The 14,312-nt window shown below is 36.4% G+C and overlaps 1 protein-coding gene across 3 annotated transcripts in view; it reads left to right on the forward strand.

The window, feature by feature from the left end:
- Positions 1 to 14,312, forward strand: part of SDK1 (sidekick cell adhesion molecule 1) — a 415,080-nt gene that overhangs the window by 126,203 nt on the left and 274,565 nt on the right. For all 3 annotated transcript variants that reach the window (XM_026858830.1, XM_026858832.1, XM_026858833.1), the window contains 2 exons: positions 1,503 to 1,609; positions 6,192 to 6,339. In XM_026858830.1, the coding sequence (XP_026714631.1) occupies positions 1,503 to 1,609; positions 6,192 to 6,339 (255 nt within the window). The remainder of the gene's footprint in view (positions 1 to 1,502; positions 1,610 to 6,191; positions 6,340 to 14,312) is intronic.

A 14,312-nucleotide genomic window follows, 5' to 3' on the forward strand; every position in this document is an offset into this window, starting at 1 on the left:
ATTGTCAATATTTATTTGTCAGAATCCTCAAATTTTTTTGTTTTGTTTTGGTTTTTTGTAACGATGTTTTGCAACAATCATCTGCCTGGCAGAGAAGGAAATTATTCTGTAAGGAGCTAGGGAAGCCTTATGTCCTATTGATTTCTATCCTATGCCTGGTATTTTCACCTATTTTCTCACTGTATTTCCTATGATATACACATCAGACAAGAGGCAACATAGCTAATTCAGAGTTATATACTCACTGGCCAGCAAGTATTTGTGTGCTGATTTTCAGGTTTACTATTTCCAAAGAGAGTCTCCCTTATCTTCCCAGTACAAATTGTCACAATCACTAGAGAAAATTTGCCACTTGCTCCAAAGGAGGTCACGAGGAGTCAGCTTAGGCACACAGGCAGACAGACAACACAACTGCCTACAACTCATATACGTAGGAAGCCAGGGTCTCCGAGGAATCACAGTAGATTGACAAAAATTGTCTTTGGTGGTGGGCTCTTTTCTAATTTACTTTAATTGGTTGACTGACCTATTTGCTATAGACTATTTGACTGTAATTATAATGCAGTGATTATAGTCTTCATTTATCACTTAAACTAGATTTCCTCTACCTCCTTTGTTTTTATGCTGTCTGATCCTGTTCAGATACTAAGCTCTGTGTATGTGTATATGTGAGTATGAGAAGAGGTGCTTTTTTTTTTTTTTTTAGCAGAATTAAATTTTGAAGATTAAAATTCAGCAGTTTTATTTTTTTCTTATCTTTTCATAAAGACTTTCATTAATCCTACCATAATATCTCCAGAAGGTGACCGAGGGAATATGCGCTTTGATTAATGTTTATTTAATGCAGGATTATCTATATTATTCATGTGTTTTATTCACATTAAAACTGTGCCTATCAGCTCATTTTCATGTTGAGTAATCAGATACAGTTGAATGAGGAAGGTGAGCATTAGTGGACTAAGTGACTTCCTAAGCGTAGTGAAGGGCAGAACAAATACAAGGTACAGTGCACTGTGTCTTTTCCAGTATTCTTCTAAGTTACAGTGGTCACACAGTGTAATAACCATCTTTTTTTCATTGGAAAGCTTCGATATTTCTTGCAAGTCTCCCTAATGCCTACATTTAGATTCCAGTCTTCTTGTGCCATCTCTGAACAAACTACCAGGCACCTTTGCCTTATGAATGAGTGTAGATAAAACTGAGGAAAACGTTTAAGTCTATATTTTAAGAGAATATGTGGAGAACTAATTAGTATTTATCAAATATAGATCTTAAGACTGAAAGATATTTTATGCATTTCAAGTATTTTTTTTCTTCTGTATAGTACAGACATTATTGTAGCCAAAGACCAGAGATTGTATGAGAATGCTGCATGTAAGAAAAAATACAATAAGCTTTTGAGACAATGTGTAAAATATTACTGGAGAAATAAGAGATGCCACAGAAAGTAACGCTGCTTGACCTTTAAGAAGTGCACTGCAATTCTGCTTTCTGTCTTACAGGTACACCATCCCAGCTTTGCAGAGGTCTGATGCTGGCTTTTATCAGTGTGTTGTACGGAACAGGATGGGGGCATTGCTGCAAAGAAGATCTGAAGTTCAAGTGGCATGTATGTTTGAGTGAAAGTTATTCTGTGATTCATTAGATAACTAATTCTTTTTCTGGATAAAAACACAATGTACCAATAACATTTGCTAGTCTGAAAAGTTATTAGATATCATATTTAATAAGCTTTAAAATTATTGCATCACAGGAAGTTTCACACTTACTGTAGTTATCTCTGGGAAACTGTTCGAAGTAGAGCAGTGTTAAGTCTTTAGAACAACCTTTGAGCTTTTCAAAGCCATCAAAACGAGATCATTTGGAGATAGCTGTAGCATGAGAAAGCTATTATACCTTTCCCTGAATGCACAGGGATCAAGAAAGGCTGTAGAGCACAAAACAAACAATCAATCAAAACAACAACAGAAAAAGAGCCCAGAGGACAGTAGAGGATATCTGAAAGAAAACTGTGTGGTATAGATAGCTTTCAGATCATAATCCTTGCAATACGAAATAAGCAGTTGTTTCACAGTGAAAACCTTTCTAATGAAACTTTAGAAGTCTGTTCTCACACCATTCTGAACCAAACCCTCCAATGGTTGTACTGCTTCCCTTTGGACTAAGCAGAATTTTGAGTTGACCTCTGATTTGGTATCTAACTTATATTTGTAAATGTTAAATTGATTTTCTCAGAAGTACTAGTTAATATGACCTTAGAAATGACTGAATAATTTTTTCAGTTAACATACAGAAAATATAACCCAAGTAACTTCTTTGGGAATAATCATAAAATTAGGCATTATTCTTCTTTCAAAGTAAAAACTTTTTTTTTTTTTTTTTTAAGACATATTTGTATACTGCCTGTAAGCAATCTTATACATGGGTCAAATCTCTCTTTCTCAGGGTCAGTAACTGAAAATTTGTAGTAGTAAATGTCACTTGATAAGTGGAATTTAATAAATTGAATTATTTATTAGAAACCCAGTTCCAATAATCTGATTCAAGTTGACCGCTATGTCAGGAAGAACATTATGTGGAATTTTCTGCGTTTTAAAAACAAAAACAGTTGCAAATGTGATAGCATGTAAGTTTTGCTATCATGTTCACCAGTTTACTATGTTACAGTAAATTGTGTTACGATGTCAGTAGTACCAGTAATCTGATGTTTCATTTCTCAATGATATTGTTTCAGAGATGCAGGAGCTAATATAAAAATAAACTTCTGATAATTTTTTTTTTTCCTGCCTTCTACCAACCCTTCTCTCCCTGCTGTATACACCTCCTATCACCTTGTGCTTGCTCTGACATGTCAGACACTTGCAAGTACTTCTCTGAATATTCTTCTTCTGTTTTAGTGGATGAGATCAGATGACAGAAATCTAATGAAAGCTGGTGTGACTTAGCATAACTATGAGTGGGGTGGGGGACCTCCAACAAGGTTAGAAGGGGAAGAGGGAGCAGGGGCAGGTGAGGGTGAGATGCTTCTCGTTCTGCAGCAGTGAGCCATTAGATTAGCCTAGATGCCTCTGGAGTTGCATCTACAGGTGTGGTTTCAGGGGACAAAGGCTTTGGTAGCAGTACCAGAGAAAAATGAACCCATTTTCTCCTCCATCCCGCTCGTTGTTCCGGCTCTTGTATTGCAGTGTAGTACACTATCCCTTTAGGCTCAGCAGGAAAACTTGTTTGTGCAGCTGTGGACTGGGAAACTTCTCCAAAATTTAAAATAAGCAACAATTATTTTGTAGGGTTTGTTAAAATAGTTCTTTTTGCCACCCGGTCTGATTCCCTACACAGCTGTGCAGGCAGTCGTACTGGCATAGTGAAGGGAGCAATTCCTGGGGAAGTACTTGTGGGAACAATAGTGAGAGGGAGGCACAGGAACACTTTACCTTGATACTGCTGCTAAAGAATTTTTTCTCCTGAAAAGAGAGCTTTATTCCCCTCTGAATGAGGAAAAGATTTGCAGTGAAGTGTTTTGTTTCTCCAGGCTTTTTTTGTGTGTACGTGTTTGGTAGTTCTTGAGAGAGAAAGAAGTATAATTGTTTACTTTTCTTTGGTTTTAATTTTTTCCCCCATTTAATTTGTAGTTCTGCATTACAGAACAAGGCTGAAAATCTCTCTCTTAAAGACTTCTCTGTCTGAATTAAGCAGTCAATTTATTTATTTGTTTGTTTGGGTTTTTTTTGTTTTTCACTGATAAATTGAGATGAAGCAAAGCAGATCTTATAAGACTTGGGAGATCTTTGGTCTTGGATATATAGTGACATATATGACTTCTATAATGACACTTGCCAGTCAGACTGGTGCTTTATTCCTGCAGATTAAAGTATTCTACAAATTTTAAATATACTTTTTCTCCTCTACCCAGGGTAGCTAGTGATACCATGCGATTGCTTTCTGTATTTTAACATTTTCAATCTAAATTAATTATGAAGTACCTGATATTTTACCATATTTTACGTCTTGGTTTTTCTTGAAAATGTATCAGAAAGCAACATTCCAAGGGGTTACTAAAGTCATCTTATCCAGCCATCGGGAGTTACAGGGAACTGTATGTTAGAAGTTTAACTCAGAAGGGTTCACAGGAGATGAACTATTTTTTCCACTGCATAGAGGATGCTTCCCAATACACTTAAGCTCAAGAGCTCTAGTGAAAAATTGAAAGGCACAATTGTAATGTGCACTGAGAAAGATCTGAGGTATTTTCCATGTCCTAGATCTCTAAAGTAGCAGGGAACTTGTTAAATAATTTAAAAAATGTTCTCAACACATGCTAACATATTACTTAACTGAATAGGAACAGATATTTATGAGAAAACTGCTGAGTAAATCTTAATTACAGAATGGGCTTAAAAACACTTGGATTGTGAAGACTAAAATAATCATATGACAGTGAAGTTAATTAGATCCACCTACGCAGTTTGAAACTTCTTTTCAAGTAGATGATCTGATTACAGTTGTAAAAAATATGGAGCAACAGAGGAAGTACAATGCTGATTATGTCTGAATAAATAACTTGAAAATCATGAAGATGATTAAAGGTTCTTTAAAATACCATGTGTTTTTAATTTCTGCTCTTGTTCTGTCTCTCCTCATCTCCTGCCATCCACAGACCTGATAGCAGTCTTCTATGTTTCAATGTTCTTTGCATCTGTCTCTGCAGCAGAGATATTGTAAAGAACACGGTGGTACTTAAATTAAAAAAAAAAAAAAAAAAAAAAAAAAAATGTGTGTGTGTTCTGTGTGTGTGTCGCTTTTTTAGTTTAAAGCATATTAAAATGCATAGCAGTTCTTTGGAGGGTGAATAAGTAGGAGCCTACAGCCCTGTTAATTTTAATGGATAGGAACGTGATACAAAAGGCCATAGCATCACAGAACTGTTTAGGTTAAAAAGACACACCTCCAGAGACGGTGACTCCATCACTTCCCTGGGCAGCCTGTTCCAATGCTTGACAGCCCTTTCGGTGAAGGCATTTTTCCTCATATCCAATCTAAACCTCCCCTGGTGCAACTTGAGGCAGTTTCCTCGCATCCTAATACTTGTTACTTATGAGACTGACACCCAGCTTGCTACAGCCTCCTTTTGGGTAGTTGTAGAGAGCAATGAGGTCTCCCCTGAGCCTCCTTTTCTCCAGGCTAAACACCCTCAGTTCCCTCAGCTGTTCCTCACAGGACTTGTGCTCCAGAGCCTGCACCAGCTTCATTGCCCTTCTCTGGACACACTCTAGCACCTCAATGACTTGTAGTGAGGGACCCAAAACTGGATGCAATATTTGAGGTGTAGCCTACCAGTGCTGAGTACAGGGGGACAATCACTTCTCTAGTCCTGCTGATCATGCTGTTTCTGATATGAGCCAGAATGCTATTGGTCTTCAACAAGAAGAACAAGAAAATGTTCACTGAATGTTTACAAAGACTCCATAGATACATGAACATGCCTGTGAAATAAAGTCTTCAGAGAAAGAGGTTCTGCAATTGGTGTTTTCTTTCTTCCATTAAATCTTTTGTTAAAAACTGCTCTGTAATACTACTGAGGCCTTTGTAAATGTCAAAGATCTAGATACGCTATTTAAACTGTAGAGCAGTGCCAGAAGAACTAGTAGCTAACATCATGACTATAGCCTTGTTATTCTGGTATCCATCTGGGTATAATGGCTTACTTGCATAGATCTGACTATACACTGGTTTGACTACAAGTGATACAGCTGCTCATCTATTTGTGTAGCTCTGTGTAAAAGGATAAAAAGAAAATTGGTGACCAAAAACGTTATAAAATTATATACCTCTTTTGCATTCCTTTTGCACAAGAATTTCTTTTATGCTGTTCAAGGTTTTATTTTAAAAACCCCAAACCTCCATTAAAATATCACTTTCAGTTAAAAACAGTTATTGCAAAAGAACACTGAGGCCATGCAGTACTGCTGACTGAGGCACCTCTTGTGTGCACTAGCAGCGCTTGGATTTGCCTTATGCCTTATGTTCATCCAAATCTGTATTAATCAAAACTGTCTCATGATCTGCAGTGTCATATTGACTAATTATAGCAATGCCAATGACTACTGTAAAACACTTGTTTCTCTGTCCGCCGAAAAGAACTGGGGAGAGAGAAAAGAACTTCTAGGATTCTTAGTATCATTTTTTCTTTGCAGACATGGGAAATTTCATGGACACAAACCAGAGAAAAACAGTGACTCAAGGACAAGCTGCAGTTCTAAACTTCTTACACATACTCAGCTATCCAAGACCACAGGTGACATGGTTTAGAGACGGGCACAAGATTATACCAAGCAGCAGAATGTAAGTCAATTTAAAGCTCGAAATACCCCCACCCTAAAATATGATTAATTATATTTGATAACACAACTTACATTTTAAGTACACTAATTAAGGTTTAAGGAGAATAAAGTAGCCTTGTTCATACTAAGTTTGAGATAAATGACTATTTTAAGACTATATCTGAACTTCCTAAGAAGTTTGACAAAATAATTCATGTGGTTATAATGGTCCTGGTGCAGCATAAGGGACTAGATATGCAGTATGTCTGCACTTCCTTCACACTATTCTTTTTCATGATGTGTTTTGGAAAAGTAAATGCTTATCTCTCTATTACTTTTACTGGAATGGACTAACTTAATGAATACTGAGATTTTTCTTTCTTAATATATGTCTGATTACTTTTTTTTTTAAAAAAAAGTAGAATTATGCTTATTATTTTTGTCAAGATAAAATTCTAAATATTGCTTATTTTTTTCCTTTTGAGCCTACAATGATAGTTTTATTTCTTTTTGACTAATTAGCAACTCACCCACTAATGGCACAGTACTTGCACTTTGATTAGTTATTATCTCAAGGTGTGCTCATTTATCCTTTCCTGAAACAGTTATGAAGCCATCCTGTGTTTTTTACCTGCACAGTTTTATTTAGAGTCTGAAGGAGTTAGAATTAAATAATGTAGATAAAATATCTTTTTAATGGCCTAATTTATTCAGAAACTGTTGAAATGCCAAGGATGTTGGTGGTTATTTTTATCTGTGTATTATATTTTCATGTGTTCAAAGGGATAGATGTGCTAGCAACTGATGGTAATGGGGTATTGCTAAGTTCCAGAAGTGGTGGTGAGTCTTTAGAGTTTATACTGGACAGGGAAAGCTCTTATTGGATTTTAATTTTATTAATCCATACTGTATATTTTACTGCTGCTTATGTGCATTTTTTAAACCTGAAAGCTAACTTTACAGCCTCTTTGAAACTGTTAAAATTAGTATTGCAGGGCTGTGAAGAAACTATGTAATAATTTATGAATAATTTAATAGTAATTTGATGGGAAACAGCTGGAAGATGAAACAATGGGTTTCTGGGCAATCTCTTGAAGAGAGCTAAGTGACAAATTCTGAGTTATTAACCATTAACAATCTACTTCCTCCACTCCTGCCACATTACAAATTTTCTTTTGTCAATGCTGAGAATATACAAATCAAAAATTTGCAGGTGGTGAAAAAGCCTTGTTATCGAGGTATCAGACAGTTTCTTGGGAACTGTTATGGGGGAACAGAACAGCGTGACCTAGGCAAACATGCAATGCCTGAAAATGAGGTTTGTGTGAGTTCTTGTACAGTTCGGGAAAATTGCAAGTAGAGATATATGTGTTGTATGTTCATTAATATAAAATCCTAATTTTCATATGCTGTGCTTTTCTCTTACTCCTACTCTGTTGGGATTGTTAGGGTAAAATCACTTGTAATTCATAGTAGTGTGGTAGCGCTTATGAAACTCAGTTCTATAGTAAAGGTAGAATATACTTAAAGATTTTTACATATATTTTATTTCCCTGGTCAGAAATTTTGTCTGACAGGAATTTGAAGACATTTGTCTGGCCTGTGTAGGAATTTCTGAATACTTTTGCAGTAGAAGTAAGTGTGAACCTCCTTGGAAGCTTGATATATGTCATAGAGTAAGCCTGGTAAGTTCAGGAGGTGACAGATTAATGGTAAACATACCAATCATCAGTGCACTCTGTGTGCAGTAGATCTGCTGCTCCCTCGAAGTATTGGAAAACCATATAGCATCCACTCACATATTGCTGTCCATGAAATTCCAGAAGTAAATATGGCAGCCCTATAAAGACAGGAAACCTGGGACATGGAGAGGATGCACATAAAATGGTGAGAAATGTAAAAATATCTTACGGGAACTCTGTTTCTTATCTGTGGAGCAAGTTGTTCATTTAACATACTTTCTGTACACAAAGAGGTGTATCAATTTAACTGATCAGTTTAGCAGGTGAACCAGCTAGACTACTGCTGCATCAGTCTAACTGGATCACCTGCTAAACTGATCAGTTAAATTGATACAACCACCTTGTATGGATGCTCTTTAAAGTGATTAAAAGTACCTTATATTGCTAAATCAATATAAAGCTTTTTTAATCCTCTTAAACAAGCTTACAATGATTTGGCGAAATCAATCAGCTAGTCTGTCAGCTATAATGGTTTCCAAGAGTGACATCGCTGCAGTGTATGCAGACTGAGGAAATAAGCAGTGCTAAAAATGTGGACAGTAGTGGTGGTTATGGTACAATTCATTCAAGTAGTTGGTCAAGTTAACTCTTACTCACACAAAAGCCTTAATGTACGTGTACTTAACGGTGTACCATTTTTATGCCATAATAATGATGTTGATGTTCATTTACGCAGAGCTACTGTCACCACTAGAATGAATTAATTTCACTGATGTGCAAACAGAGGGTGTGCCAAGTTGTCTTTACGTGAGAAATATGAAAGATCAAAAGTAAGGACTAGTTCTGAAAAAAACCAAAAACATTCTTAAGATGTTTCAAGGAATGTGTTTTAATTGGCTCTGCAGTAGGATTTACCTAGCAGGTTTAAGGCAGTAAATGCTAATGTCTTTCACTTAGGACATTTATGAAGAGGGATTCTGCCAGTGATTCAGCATTTCAAAAGTAGTGTACTTCTAGGGAGCCAAGATAACACAATTGATGAATTGTCAAAAATTTCTGGTATCACTGTTATATATTATTTTACTTTTATTTGTTCTTTGTGTTTTCTAATAATTATTTATACATGTTAACACAGTTGCCAGTTCAAACAGATTATAGAATCATGGAATAGTTTGGCTTGGAAGGGATCTTTGAAGGTCATCCCGTCCAACCTCTCTTGCAATGAGCAGGGATGTCTTCAGCTAGACCAGTTGCTCAAAGCCCTGTCCAACCTGACCTTGACTGTTTCCAGGGATGGGGCATTTACCACCTCTCTGGGCAACCTGTGCCAGGGCCTCACTACCCTCACAGTGAAGAATTTATTCCTTACATCTAACCTAAATCTCCACTCTGAAGCTTAAAACAGTTATCCCTCATCCTATCCCTACATGCCTGATGAAGAGTCCCTTCCCCACCTTTCCTGTAGCCTCCCTGAAGTACTGAAAGGCCACTATACAGTCTCCCAACTCTCTCAGCCTGTCCTCATAGGAGAGGTGTTCCAGCCCTCTGATCATTTTTGTGGCCTGCTCTGGACCCGCTCCAAGAGGTCCAAGTCTTTCTGGTACTGAGGACTCCAGAGCTGGATGCAGCACTCCAGATGGGATCTCACCAGAGCAGATATTTCTGAATTCTGATCACCAGGTGTAACAAAACTGTAAATTCTTGTTTTTCTTACTGATTATTAGGCTGGAAAGTGTCGACTTAGGCTGGGGAAAAAAAAATAAAATTCAGTGTATATCTTAGGTTTCATCTTTTTTTAGTCAGAATGGTAATCCTACTCCATGAGTGTGCATGGCTGTGATATTTTCTGGGAGGAAGGTTTTTTTTGACACATAAGGCAATGCTTTTCAAACTGCATGTTCTGTTTAATTTAACTGGTAGTGTAAATTTTGCCACAAATAGCTATGTATGTATTCTCATTTTAGTGGTGTTGGTGCCATAATATTTTGTTGAAGTTCCCCGGATAAAATAGCGTAGACATAAGATATAAGAATAGCATGACAAGTTCCTCCTAAATGAGTGGGCATGCAAAGTCAACAAATCCCTGTATACCATATGAATGTGAAGCAAATGGCCTGCATATACTCATGGGGTTGTTACAGTTTATGACTTAAGACAACTAACAAATCTGCAGCAGAACTAGTGCGACATGATGGTGTGTATTTAAAAATTTAAGTCCTAAAATTTTCTCTCCCCGCCCTGGCTTAGTACAGTGTGCACATGTATTCATTTTGGCTTTTGTGCATTATCTGTCACCAAAGCTCAGCCTGATAGTTTAAAGGAGTGTTTTGAGACCATCAGAAGGAAGTTGTGTACATGCTAGGAAAGTATGAAATGGAGAATCAGAGGGAAGACCAAAAGATCAAAAGCAAGAGAAAATAAGCAAGGAGAGGAGTTAGGCTTTGGGATGTTTTTTTAATTTTGTTTTACGTTAAAATTTTCCAAGAAGTTTTAGAAAAGGCTTCACATTACACCTAGACAGATTAATGTTTTCCAAATACACCAGTAGACTAATGCAGAATTACAACCGCACTGTTATCCAGGGTCTTGACTGATGAGATGATTTCACCTATTTCCCCTCACGTCTTACAGAAAACAATAGCCTCTCTAAAGGTAACTGCATCAAAAGAAATTGCTACTCTGAGATGTCAAGTCTTCAGCTTGCCTTACCTGGGTGTACTTCATCAGACTTAAAAGCAGAGCGCATTTAACTTTCTTTACACAAGGCATGTGCAGTACTTTGGAGAGGCACAAAGGACAGTAGCACGGTCAGGGTCTACAATTGCCTTTCAGTTGTGGTATTGAGGAACTAAATTCTTAGTAGTCTTAGAGGATTTTTTAATCATTTTCTAAGTGAAAGACTTTTTCAGTGAAAAGATTCACTCTAGCCATCAATTCATGTATTGCTGGTTTCTTCTTTAAGAAGACATTATTACTGTCTTCATTAACTTTCTTACAGTGGAGCTATTTTTTTTCTCCTAGTAAGCTTCAGTTAGATGAATATTAACTCATGTCTTCTCTTATGTCTGACACAAACCAGGAAAGTTCATTTTTGGCATATAAAGGCACTTCTGGGGTGTCCCTTTCAGCTGGGTGGACATTTTGTCACTTAGTGAACTGTTAATGAACCAAAACACTTTACAAATGCACTTCATCCCACTAGACAGGGAAGATGAATTGCATTGCCTTTAGGTATACGTGAGTTTAATATCTATTTTTTGCAGTAAGAACAATTCATTATGCATTTGAATGTGTGTGGTCATTACTAATTCTTACAGAGAATAAATGTGCTGACATATTGTGGAATGAAAATATGTTAGGCACAAGAAACTGTCAAATACGACTTGCTGTGGTTTTGAACACTTACAATACCTTGCAAATAAGCAAAGCTGGTGCAGATATACTAGCTATTTGTTAAGGTAGAATTGTAAATTTGTTAATGATAGTCTCAAAAAAAAAAAAAAGAAAGTAGCTAAATAGGCTTTAAAAGATGAGAAAAATTAAAATATCTAGGAATAATACATCAGATTTTGGGCTGATATTAGCATTAGATTAGGTTTTGCCTTGATGATAGCAGCTCACTTAATGTGCCATGTATATATTTTTCACTTTAAAACAAACACCACTTAATTATCATACGAGCAGTTCTAGTGCCAGCGTTGCAGTTCTCTGCAAATACTAGCCTGTCATACAACTTACGTTAGTTGCACATAATTACTTTTCACATACACCAGATAATACTTTAATTAAAATTGTGATGATTAGCATTAGTGAACAATAAATTCAAAGGCTGTCAACTCTGCAGTGTATTAGCTGAGCAATACTTTAGAAAAAAAGTTTGCAGATCTCTTAAGTCTGCTAACATCATGGAGTGACACCTCTCAGCAGTAAGAGATGTGACAAAAACCTACAAGCTGTTTTAATCTGTCCATACCTTTTACAGGCTCCACATTAATTTAGAAGTCAGTGCCTGACAAAGAATATTTTGTAGAATTAAATTATTTCCTTAAACTGAAATTCATTAGTGCCCTGTTATTAATTTATTTAACCAAACTTCTGCATTGGATAATTTCAATCTGAAGGAGCAAGCAGCACTAGGAATCATCTTACATAAAATTTTACTGTTATCCCCAAGGCCTATATGCATATGAAAGACTGTAGGGAAATCTCCCATCATCTCTTCACGTACTCAGTTTGAGTAGTCCTGGATGCTGTCAGTGGACTGTTTTGAGTATTATTGTCTACTGTGTTCAGTAGAGGAAAACGTTAACACCTCAGGGTAAGCAAATCCCAGGATTATTTTCTAAAGCTGTTTGAATTGTCTAGATTCAACCTCACTGTTTTTCTCTGTGCTCATAATTTTTTTGCCACAGGTTTTAAACATATGTTTCAAAAATTAATTTATGCAGACCTCAACTTTTAGGGTGAATCTCATGTGTTGGTTAGATGAAGGGAGAGAAAGACCGGGTCATATCTGAGGATCATGTATGTGCTGAACACAGGGTGTGTAGGAGTAACACAGCCCATCACAGGGTGGAAGAGGGACAGCAGAAAAAAATTGCTGCCAAAGAACATGCCTTTTAGCAAGGCTCATCTGAAAGTGGATTCCTCCCAAGAGAGACACTCCGACTGATGAGATGCAGGGCACATTTTGGGATTTGACCAATATGTTTCATTACAAATTTGGACCACAAACCACAGAGAGTTTTTAATACAAATTTTTTTCATAAGCCAGAGGAAGTTGCTGCCATTATGCTAGCACTGTAAAATTCATATTTTTTGCTAGAAAAAGAGTGGCTGGTTGGAACTAATACTGTGTTTTAATGGGCATCAGCTGCACACAGTATCTTTCAGCACAATCTTCAACAGCTGTAAATTTCAATAAAACTTTAAAGATCACTGTCTAAGAGGAAAATCTGACTGTTGGATATTGTTGTTCCTAAGATGATCACATTTAAAGAACAAAACCATTTTATGTGCCACTATGTTTATTAATCACAGATTTGGAATTTGTAAAACAAAGGGAATGGATGTGTCACTAGAAGGAAACCTTTTTGCTCTAAGTATGATTTAGTTACTACAGTTTGCAGTAGAAATTGATTTATGACTTTGTTGCTTTCTGGGGACAAACATACTTTGAGAGAAAAAATATGGACTATGAAAAAAGGTGTTAATAGCAATACTCTTTGGAGGTGAACTATACACTGCATTTTAAAAATCTTATCCAATTTAGAGGTGGGTAAATATGAAAACTCATTGTCATTGTACTTCAGGGCCCACTTCTTGCACCTGCTGCATTTCTTAAACAGAACTAATTATGATATTAGGGACAAATCATGAATATAATCATTTAACAACTAATGTGGTTTGGGGGAAAGAGTTTCTGTCCATCTTTGAACTACTCTGTCTACAAACAGAAATATTTTAATACTCAGCCAAGATGAGTCTATTTAAAAGTGTTGTACTCATTCCTAAGAGCAAATATGCAAAAGAAAACTACTGCTTTATGCTTAAAAAGTGGAAGGTCACAAATTCCTGGAAACAGTTTATCTCCTATGACCCCCCACATATCTCTGTTTTTATGGAAATAGATGCAAAATGCTTGTGACTTATCCAATATAACGGAGGGTAATGTCTTATGTTTACCAATTAACTTTTATTAATCAGAACTGATTGAAGTAAAATGTGTCAGTCAGTACTCCTGGCTGTATACTACAAAGCATTATTAATTTTCTTTCTGTGCAGAAATGCACAAATGTCATCCTTCCTCATCATTCTAGTGGATTTTTGTATGACGTACAAAGGTGTTAAGACATATAGGTTTGTAATTTTATAATACAGATTTATGTGGAATAATTTTAAAATCATTTTGGCAGATTTACTTTCATACTGTTGTGTGATTCCGGAAGAAAAAAAAAACCCACAGAACTTTGCACTTTGGGGATGTATTGTGGCTTTTGTGGTTGATTTGCATCAAGTCTACTTTGTTAACAGTATTCAACTTGAATTTAAAGAATTTGGTACATGGAAGCAAATGTGAAGCAGACCTTCATTAATTAATGCTGCAGAGAAAGGAGGAAGCTGGCAGCCTGCCTGTGGCTTATCTCTGATCCTTAGTTGTGAGTGGAATCTTTAGCTGATTTGTGTTTGGCCTTCATCTAACAGATTCCAAATGAATTTAAATAAATTGTAAATACCCTGTCTGAGGTTTCATGGGTCTATCTGATCTGTATGAGATGGGTGATTTTTGACTCTGGTGAAACTTTGTAGAGGC

This window comes from Athene cunicularia (assembly GCF_003259725.1).
Source record: "Athene cunicularia isolate RWA chromosome 14 unlocalized genomic scaffold, athCun1 chr14_part1, whole genome shotgun sequence".
NCBI classification, from domain to species: Eukaryota; Metazoa; Chordata; class Aves; order Strigiformes; family Strigidae; genus Athene; species Athene cunicularia.